The following is a 10,565-nucleotide window of genomic DNA, read 5'->3' as shown; positions in this document are numbered from 1 at the left end:
AAATTTGAAGTCAATCTATGCGGTACTTTTCGAGATTAGCTCGGACAAATATACAGACAAACAGACAAACAGACAAACCGACAAACAGACAAACAGACAAAAATTCTAAAAACTATGTTTTTGGCTTCTATATCGATTATAGATCATGGATTATGTATTCTTTTAAAAAAATATTCAATGTACAGTTTTGACTTTCCTACGATTTTATTATATGTATAGATATTCAATGACTGAATGACTGTTTTGGACTTTCCTACCAATTTCATATGTATGTGGGATGATAAGATGAGATGTATGATTAATTTATGTTTCTGAAAGTGTGTAAGATTAGTTTCTGAACGATTTATTTATATATTTAGGACAACTTACAAAACATACACATGATTACAGATATAAAAGATACAAATATATAGCCGAGTGTTGTTTTAATTACAAGTTGCCACGGCTTGTTAACGATGATGAGAATGAAAGAACGATAGACTATGAGTGAATCAATGAGTGAATGTGAAGTCGAGAGCGAATGAGGAATGATCTTTCTTTTTCATTGGGATTGTGGGTGAAGACGGCTGTTTCTCTGTTAAAGAATTTTCTAAAAATTAAGATTGTGGTCTGAAAATAAATCTCAAGAAGTTCAAAAGTGTTTTTCATTTAGCCCCGATCCTACATGTATAAAGATATGCTTTGAGCACAATATTGCAACAACAGAACACGGCCTTTTTTTTTGAATTTGTAGTTTAAATATTTACTAAGCTTCTATAGCTATTAATATGCATACAGCATGGATGCTGCATTTATATCCTGCTAAAATAACTAGGAACCATCAATGACCTATTATACTAGTAGACGCGGCATACGCCAACATCATTGCACTAAAAAACAGCGTAATTAATACATACCTACTTAATAACGCATTATCACCAATACAGTTGTTCTCTCTTTCACTCTCACGCACGAGACATAATACATGTCTCACTCATGTACTTCGTAATAACAACTGCCGATTAAAATATAAAAAGAACGTCCAGCCACGACGCTGAATGGTGCGTGACTAAGTGAAACTCGGGCACTTCGCTGAGTTGCTTGCCAAAATAGAGAGCAGGTAACGTATCTAGCCTTTTTATATATCATAGGGAACCATATCATAATTGAATGCTCCTTGGTACAGTTGTTGACGTGTGAGCATAGAACCGAGAGGTACAGGGTTCGATTCCTGGTGGAGACGAAGAAAAAATGTCTCGGTCAGGCAGGACACAGAAGGTCACCTACTTTTCCCTAAAGAAATTCGATCAGTGAAACAGATGTATGCATAATGCATGGCATATGCATAATGAACTTCACTTTTATATCAAAATTACATGGGAATATAATATAATAAAAAATATAATAATATATGTACTTAAGTTTGAACTTATTTAGACACTAGCAGTCCGCCGTGGCTTCACCCGTGGTACATATTTACGTTTTCTCTACATAAGAACCATCCTCGTACTTCAAGGAATATAATAAAAAAAGAATTAATGAAATCGGTTCAGCCATTCTCAAGTTATGCGCTTACCAACACATTTTGGGATTCATTTTTATATTATAAGATAGGTATTTCCTTAAATAATTCTGACTATGTGAAAATAAAGTTTCCTGAATTTATATAGAAAGGAATTTGAGAAGACAAGGGCGTTAATTAAAACTAAATAGATACTGTACAAAATATTAACCATGTTTAACTTACAAAGTACAATTCATAATATCACAAAGGTCATGTCGAGATTTAAAACTAAAACATTTTATTATTCATCTTCTTCAACCATTTCTACATCTTCTTCGTCCTTCTTCTTGCCAGCAGCAGTTTTTTTGGCGAAAGCCGTAATCTTGTATTGTTCTAAGGCATCTCTTAGAGGCTCCATGAATCTATCAAACTCTATGTCAGCCATCGCTTCCAACACATCCTGGCCGGTTAAAGCTTTCCTTTTATGGTTCTTAACAATATTAGTAGCCGCAGAAGTCACGTATAGTACAAAAACAGAGGCAGCTTTGGCCAAACCCGTTCGCGCCTCTTTCGATATAGATACTCCTTCGGGCAAAGCCTCTTTGACGATTCGTGTGACCACTGTGAGCGGTAAATTTAAATCTTCGAGTTTTTCTGCCATTATTGAGAATAATCTACCATTAAATATTATCAGAATTCAATATAACAAGAAAAATACAAACTGAAAATACAAAAACCGCGGTTTTAACTTTTATGCACTGACAAGTGACGTATGACAATTGACATTATTGTGAAAATAAAATATTTTTTAAAGATTTTTAAGAGCTTTTTCACATTATCCGATCCGATATCGGATATCGGACGCCGATAGCCGATATCCGATATCGGAGAAAAGTAAAATGAATGAAATATGTACCTGTCTTTCACATTGTCCGGTCCGATATCGGATATCGGAGCTGACCCAATATGCCAGTGGCTATCGGACGATTTTTTTCAGTGTTGCCAACTCAATTTTCGAAAAGGCAGTATACCAACAGCAAAAAAGCACTAGTTTGTGTATTTTCAGTCTTATAGGGCGCTAAATCTTTAAAGAAATTCTTTGCTTTAACCTAAAACCCTTTCTATTAAAAGAAACCTTTTTTTATTAAGAAAACACACATTAAAGTATTTAGGCATTAAAAATACGATTTATACGGCAGCTATTTAATTACCGTATTAAAATATACGGCTATTGGCTGAACTTAGTAAACAAAAATATTGCGTTCTTAAATTCAAATATCTATCTTCGAAAACATTAGTGTTTATCATCTTTATTTTAACTAATTATATCGACCGGCCCGCGAAGGCGCAAAAAAAACCGAAATTTACTTTAAATTATTTATTGTAAAAAAAATTACATAATAAATTACTCCTAACTTAATCTACGTCCCTCCCGTTCGATGTTAGAACTAAGAGTGCTCGTCCTCCTTGGCGGGGTAGCTGCAGCGTCGCGGTGGCGATGATTGCCGCAACACTCTCTGGAAGCGCAGGTGTGCGCGATGTCGCAATTCCTAACAGGTGCAGCTTCTTGGGTGGCCCCATGCATCCTCTAATCTTATATGTAGGTACATAACACCTCCCTCCTGAAGTTCAGCGATTATTGGCGGGCAAGGCTCGTTAATATCGCTGAAATTTCACCCTCCGCCGATTGATGTTCTATTTCTTCTTTTTGATTACCATGAACACTCGTAGTAATAGGCTTTGATGTACGCAGTCTCCGTACGACGTACCATGTCACTAGGGCAACTGCACTCGTTATTAATATAACATATATCGGTATTATGGAAGGCTGCAGATAGAGAATCTCGTATCCGTTGTTAGTACTGATAGGCATTTCCATTGATATAGCTCTGTTACTAGCGTGTAATTTATCCAAATTTATCGAATTCAACTTCAGAACTTCTTCATCTGTATTATATTGGCTGGAATCTGGCAGGTTTGCAATTTTCATTATCTGTCCTTTGATATGGTCTTCTCGATTGACTATCTTGAAAGCCTCCGTTTGAAGAATGCAGTTTTTGGGTATTGTGGCTAAGTAGCTTCCTTTAATGACGTCATATTGATCTTGCGAGCATGATAAGTGGATTTTTGATGGCTTGGGGAAACTGATGACGTAGTGGGCGTCGTCTAATTTTTCTAGTGCGGGCGCTCCGAGCTCCACAGGCGTGAAGAGACACGATGCGACGACTCGTTGCGTGGTAATAAGGTGATACACGCAGTCATTTTTGGATCGATGATGGTTCAGCTTGTCCTCACATAGATACCCTAGGCCAGACTTCGGGCATTCTGCCTCCATGTACATAAAATCCTCGTTGTGAATTGCCACAAAAGGATAGGGTGGAATTAGGACTTTACTATCTTTATTAGGAACTATGGATAATTTAAATAATTCAAAGGTAGCAGGAAGGACAACCGGGAACATAAAAACTATAACTATATTCCTATTACTATAATAATAGCCTAGTTTAACTAAATCAAAATATTCTCTATAATTAACTTGAGGGATTTGCTCTTTGCCATAAAATTTGTGTAATTTATTTAGCATTTCTTTTAGAGAATTTGAATTGAACATAAGATGATGCGTACTTTTCGCACGAATAAAACCTAATAAATTTTCTAATCTATGTAATTCTTCAGATATATCATCTATATTATCTGATAAAATCGCTACGCGTTGAATTAAATCTATGTATAGAGTAACGTTTAAATTATTGGCCTTTAAATCATTTATAGCTATTTCAATTTTTTCCTGATTTTTAATTAAGTTGTTTAAAATATCAGATTGTTGTTCTATCCAATCTTTACTGAGGCTTATATGATTATTCATTTCTGTGACCAATTTATTCTCATTATTTTGTAATAATTTAATTGCGGTATCATATTTAATTGCATCTGTATAGTCTAGATTACCAGAAATACTTTTTATAACTGAACCTAAACCATCTATGAGACCTCTCTTTATGCGATTGGGTTCAAAAGTTTCCAACTGATTTGACAATTTAATAATCTTATAATGCAAGTGTTCAATATGTGAATTATAAAGCGAAAATAATTTATCGTGCAAATTAGGCGTTAATGAATTTAATTGATCCTTTACTATGGTTATACTATCACGAATATCCTTTAAATTAATAATTTGCAAAAATGAATGATAATGAGTGACAATTCTAGCAGTTCCAATATTAAATGGTAATATACCAGGTCCGTCATCCAAGCTAGTCAGGGTGGGATCTTCTGCTTGAATCTGGCACAGGATCAGAGGAAGGATTCTGTAACAATTTAGGTACCCTCTTAAGCCTAGATTTAGCAACAGCGCCATATTTCTTCTTAGTATAGATATGAATAGGTAAATCAGCCAGTACAGTATCGTGCGTAAAACGCGGTGCGGTCTTTTGTCGACTAGCCCTAGGATTTCTTACAAAAATTTGTTGATCTGGATAATACTGTATTTCGGGTTCGCGGTTCCTATTAATGTTTTCTGTAATTTGAGTACGGCGTTCCAAAGACGATTCATTAATAATTTTGAATACTTTGTGCATACTATCGCGATGTTCTTGCATATATTGCTGTAAGACATTTTCTGATAGATCGATATCTACAGGATCGCGGGGATCTAAATGACCGGTTATAATGTCAAGAGGCCTGCACTTCGTAAAACTGTGGATCGAACTATTATAGGCAAGAACAGCATACGGCATTAAGTTAATGATTAATTCACCACGTCGTTCAAGTTTTAGTAAACGTATGTGTTCTAATAAAGTTGAGTGAAGCCGTTCTACCATACCATTTTCGTTAGGTGCATGAGCTAATAACTTATGGTGATTTATTCTATGAAGCCTTACAAATTCACTGAATATTTGGTTCGTGAACTCAGGACCTCGATCCGTTACGACAGTCATAGGTAAGCCATGATGTGTACCAAACGTCAAAAGAGCCTGAACTACGCTTATTGCGGTTGCGTCCTTTAAACAATATGCTTGAGCATACTTAGAGAATGCATCTATTATAGTGAGATATTTCTGAGAATCAATACTAAGTAAATCGAGATGTACTATTTCAAAAGGTTTTGTAGGAGGAACTACGATTCGAAATTTTGGATTTACTGGAATTCTATCATATTTCCCTTGACCACATATGCTACACTCATTAATATATTTAGTTACTGCTTCCTTCATTTTAGGCCAAAAGTATTTCCTAGATAAAGATAAATGAGTTTCGTTAATTCCGCGATGGTTAGTTTTGCCTTCATGATAATTTCGTATTATTTCCTGTTGCTTAAAGTAATCTTTGACATTTTGCAATTCTAATTTTGTAAGAACTAAATCCATACATGAACTTTTAAAATTACTCTGTATTATTGGAACTATAGTACACATAGCATCAGGGGGATGAACTAGAATTGCAGTTTTTATCTTAGGATCTACATATTTTTTAATTAGTGAAACTATTTCGCTATCAATATTCGCTTTGTTAACATTAATATCTATCTTAGTATGATTTTCAAAAGGTTTTGAAATTATAGGCTTACTCGGTACTCTATCTATTAAAGTAATAACTATCTGTCTCTTAAATTTATTCAACGGGTGATCTGTTATAGGTATATCTAGAATTGGGTTCTCCGCGTCAGTATGAACTGTGACGGTGTCGGAATTTGCTGTAAGAGTACTTGATTTCGAATGTGCAGTAATCGTACTTGAATTTGAATTAACAGTAATTGTATCTGAACTTCTTCTTATTAACGAAGGTGTTGTTTCTGTTGGATTAACCGCTAAAGAATCTGTTTCCTCATTGTTAATTTGAATACGCGATAAAGCATCGGCGTTACAATTTTGCTTTCCCTGCTTATAAATTACGGTGTAATCGTATTCGCTAAGTTTGAGCCTCCAACGTGTGAGACGGGAATTAGGTTCCTTTAAATTCATGACCCATTGAAGGGGCCTATGATCAGTTATAATTTTAAACTTGCGGCCAAAAAGGTAAGGACGGAAATATTTCGTTGCCCAGACAATTGCTAATAATTCCTTCTCAATCGTACTATAATTAATTTCGCTACTATTAAGTGTACGTGAAGCGTACGCAATTGGTTTATCGGAACCAACGGGGCCTTGCGAGAGTACAGCACCGATGGCTAAATTCGACGCATCAGTCGTAAGAATAAATTCTTTATTGAAATCAGGATACTGGAGAATTGGATCGTTCATTAATAATGTTTTACACCTATCGAAACATTCAATGTAATCTTTAGAAAATGTTATCTTTGAACCCTTTTTTAAGCATTGTGTCATGGGCTTCGTGATTTTAGCGAAATCTGGTATGAATTTCCGATAATAACCTAATAGACCTAGAAATCGTTTAATATCGGTTGGAGTTTTCGGAAGGGGATACTTTTGGATGGCAGATATCTTATCTGGGTTAGGTTTTATCCCATCTTTGCTAATAATGTGACCTAGATACGCGGTTTCGAGTTTAAGAAATTCCGATTTATCCATTTGTATTTTAAAGTTGGATTCACGCAATTTCTGAAACACTTTCCCAAGATTAACGATATGCTCCTGTAAAGAAGTGCTAAATACTATTATATCATCTAGGTAGACTAGACAAATAGAATTTTGCAATTCTCTCAGTACATTATCCATTACTCTTTGAAAAGTAGACGGACTATTCTTTAGACCCATGGGCATTCTTAAGAATTCAAAATGACCATGTTCTACACTAAAAGCGGTTTTTGGAATGTCAGCTGGGTTCATTTCTACTTGATAAAACCCACTTGCTAAATCTAACGTTGTGAAGTATTGACAGTTACCCAATTTATGTAAGACATCTGTAATATTAGGAATCGGATATTTGTCATCCAAAGTTTTCTCATTTAACTTTCTAAAATCAACAACTAAACGCCATTTAACTTTGCCGGATGCATCTGCCTTTTTAGGTACCACCCAAATAGGAGAGCTCCATGCTGAATCTGATGGTCTAATAATACCCTGTTCTAACATCTTACTTATCTGATTCTGTACTTCCTGTCTATGAATAAATGGATAGCGATAACTTTTCGTATAAACCGGTATTTCATCCTTAGTTCTAATAGAATGCTTAATTTTATTCGTAAATGTTAAGGTTTCTCCTTCTATATAAAATACATCCGCATACTGTGAACATAATGACTCTAAATTTAAACGTTCCTCATTATTTAAGTGATCAGTACGCAAGCGAGATAATACCTGTTTCACACGGTAGGACGAACGTTTGGTGCGCGTGCACTCGTTATTATAAACCTCGGCACATACTGGTCGATCCATTGAAAAAATTACGTCATTACGGGTTGGATTAGAAATTTCCACGATAGCGCGATTGCTTTTCGCCTTCGTTAAACATTCAGAAATATGACAATTACATATAATTTGTTCCGGTATAATAGCGTCTCCATTCTCAACATCTATAGGTAATCTAACTAATTTACTACTTCCTGCGGGTATGACGTCCTCATAAAGATTAGCGTTCCGTGAGTCATATACTAATAACCGATTCGTAGCATTGCAAGTATTTAAAGTTTTAGTTTTATAATTAATTGATGCTTCCCATTTATCTAACAAATCTGAACCTATTAAGCCGTCGAAATAATTGTGAAATTTATAAACGAAAAATGTAATATCGTCAGGGTCATTAAATTCAGGAAAACTAGGTAATGTTATAGAATAATTACTACGAGTTACAGCATGAACATTACTTACTTCAAAGGGGTCATAATTAAGAGTAACGTCAGGAAAATATCTCTGTACTGCATCAGGGCTAAGAAAAGATTGGTTAGCTCCAGTATCAATTAACAATTTAAGTGGAGGATTATGAATTTGAATATAAGGAAGCTGACGTTGCGTGTGTAGATTTAATTCTATTTTGGTTTTTCTAATTTTGGTGGATTCTGAAAATCCTGATCGTGTTCTGAACGTACGTCACACGTTTCATCAGAATTTTCAGGTGCGTCTGTCTGTTCGTAATGTACATAAGGTTCATATTCCGTACAGTAATATTCATTATTATAATAGTTATCCTCATAAGGATATAAATCGGTACAGTAATATTCTTCGTTATCTATATATTCATTATGATTCATCTCCCTAGTCTTAAAGTAATTACTCGGGGGTGGATTACCAAATTTTGACCAATCATGAGCGCGTGCAAAAGGTGTTGGTGGTAAAGTCTTTGTAACGTAATGGCTAACGCCACTCATAGGATGCGGTTTCGGTTGCGCGGGATGTTTAGGCTGTAATCTGAACGTATTGCTCTGCGGGTTATAGTTAGGGGGTGCAGCGCGGAAAATTTGCATAGTACGAGTAGGACGTGCTGGTCCCTGTGGTTGATTAAAATTTCGATTAAAATTTGGTGGCTTAAATTGCGGTCTGAACGAATGTAAAGGCTGTAGTTTAGAAGAGATAGGTTCACTAAAATCATTATGTCTATAAAACGGTTCGAGTACGGCATTCTAAAGGGTACGTGTGGTTTCCTATCAAAAGTTTCATTACGTTGTTGAAGGTATAAAGTGCTTTGTTCTTCATTCACGTATTCTAATGCTTTTTCAATGGTTGCGGGGCGCATGCAACGTATACGTGAGCCTAACGGATCTCGTAGGCCACGTAGGAAAGCCTGTAGTGTTAATTTTTGATACAGGTCCCTTTTTGCCTCACGAGTAGTAACGACTGTTTCATGTAATGCTATATACGTCATTATAGTACTAAAAAGATGTTGACATTTTTCGTAAAACTCTTGAGGAGAGCTACGACCTTGCGTTAATAAGGCTAAATCGTTATAAAGGGCGGTCTCATCTCTATGGTCAGAAAAGTTATTAACTAATACGCTTTTGATACCGTGCCAAGTAGTAGGTATACCGTTTGCATTAATAACTCGGGCTGCAGGCCCAGTGATTTTATTTAAAATACCATTACATAACGCGGCAGTTTTTAAAGTATTTCCGGGATCTTTTTCTATAAATTCCTCAGCCAATTGGTCACTTAAATGTATAAATCTTGTTAAAACGTTAACATTACCATCGAATTCTGGCAAAAGCCTAAGTGCATTAAAAATTTTATCCAAATCTGACATTTTAGATATCTGTATTTCCTATACTTATAATATAAAATATATTAAATTTAATTAAATTTATTTACTTCGTTAAACTATTATAAAAAAATAATAATCTTTACCTAATTAATATATCTGAATTATGAAATGAATTAATTCGCAAAATTTGAAAATTAATTAATTCGTAATTAATTAATATTTAAACTTATTAATCTTTTATCAACCTAATATCTATATTTGAATTTTACAATTTGATTTTGTAAAATTCGAAAATTAATTCGCGATGAATTAATATTTTAAACCTACGCGCTACAGTTCCTCGGTTCCCGTGAATGGGTAATCTAGGAAAACTTACAAATCTAGGAATGGCAAGTCACTAAGAGAATTAGTGTACTTACAGGATTTTCATTTCGGCCTTTCTTGCAGTATCAATGTTCGGATACCCTTCGCGTTGCGGCGGCCAATAGATGTAGGTTCTTGGTCCCCGTCGTCGTCCCTCCGATGGAATGGCAATTCTCGATGCTTGTAGTTTCGCGTTCCGAGAGACGGCTCTCGAGGATCATCCACAAGACTGCGCCAATTATATCGACCGGCCCGCGAAGGCGCAAAAAAAACCGAAATTTACTTTAAATTATTTATTGTAAAAAAAATTACATAATAAATTACTCCTAACTTAATCTACGTCCCTCCCGTTCGATGTTAGAACTAAGAGTGCTCGTCCTCCTTGGCGGGGTAGCTGCAGCGTCGCGGTGGCGATGATTGCCGCAACACTCTCTGGAAGCGCAGGTGTGCGCGATGTCGCAATTCCTAACAGGTGCAGCTTCTTGGGTGGCCCCATGCATCCTCTAATCTTATATGTAGGTACATAACAAACTCATTCTGCCTCGCTCCTCCTCCTACTCGGATGTTGGTTGTGCTGTTTATTGTATTGTTGTCATTGAGTGCTTTGTTTTTAAGAGACTTCAAAAAA

General features: G+C 35.6%; 2 protein-coding genes across 2 annotated transcripts; both read right to left on the bottom strand.

Annotated features, from left to right (window-relative positions):
* Window positions 1–1,693: 1,693 nt before the first annotated feature.
* Window positions 1,694–2,255, bottom strand: LOC123703643 (DNA polymerase epsilon subunit 3). Its single transcript, XM_045651718.1, has one exon. It carries the CDS (start codon window positions 2,142–2,144, stop codon window positions 1,785–1,787), a length of 360 nt encoding a protein of 119 aa, XP_045507674.1. The 5' UTR covers window positions 2,145–2,255; the 3' UTR covers window positions 1,694–1,784.
* A 552-nt stretch (window positions 2,256–2,807) lies between these two features.
* Window positions 2,808–10,463, bottom strand: LOC123703635. Its single transcript, XM_045651712.1, has 2 exons — window positions 9,994–10,463; window positions 2,808–4,791 (listed from the first exon to the last, which is right to left on the bottom strand). Exons 1-2 carry the CDS (start codon window positions 10,002–10,004, stop codon window positions 3,120–3,122), a joined length of 1,683 nt encoding a protein of 560 aa, XP_045507668.1. The 5' UTR covers window positions 10,005–10,463; the 3' UTR covers window positions 2,808–3,119.
* Window positions 10,464–10,565: the final 102 nt, after the last annotated feature.

This window comes from Colias croceus, chromosome 27 (assembly GCF_905220415.1).
Source record: "Colias croceus chromosome 27, ilColCroc2.1".
Taxonomy (NCBI): domain Eukaryota; kingdom Metazoa; phylum Arthropoda; class Insecta; order Lepidoptera; family Pieridae; genus Colias; species Colias croceus.
Note: the sequence above shows the minus strand (reverse complement) of the source record. Positions and strands in the feature narration are given on the sequence as shown.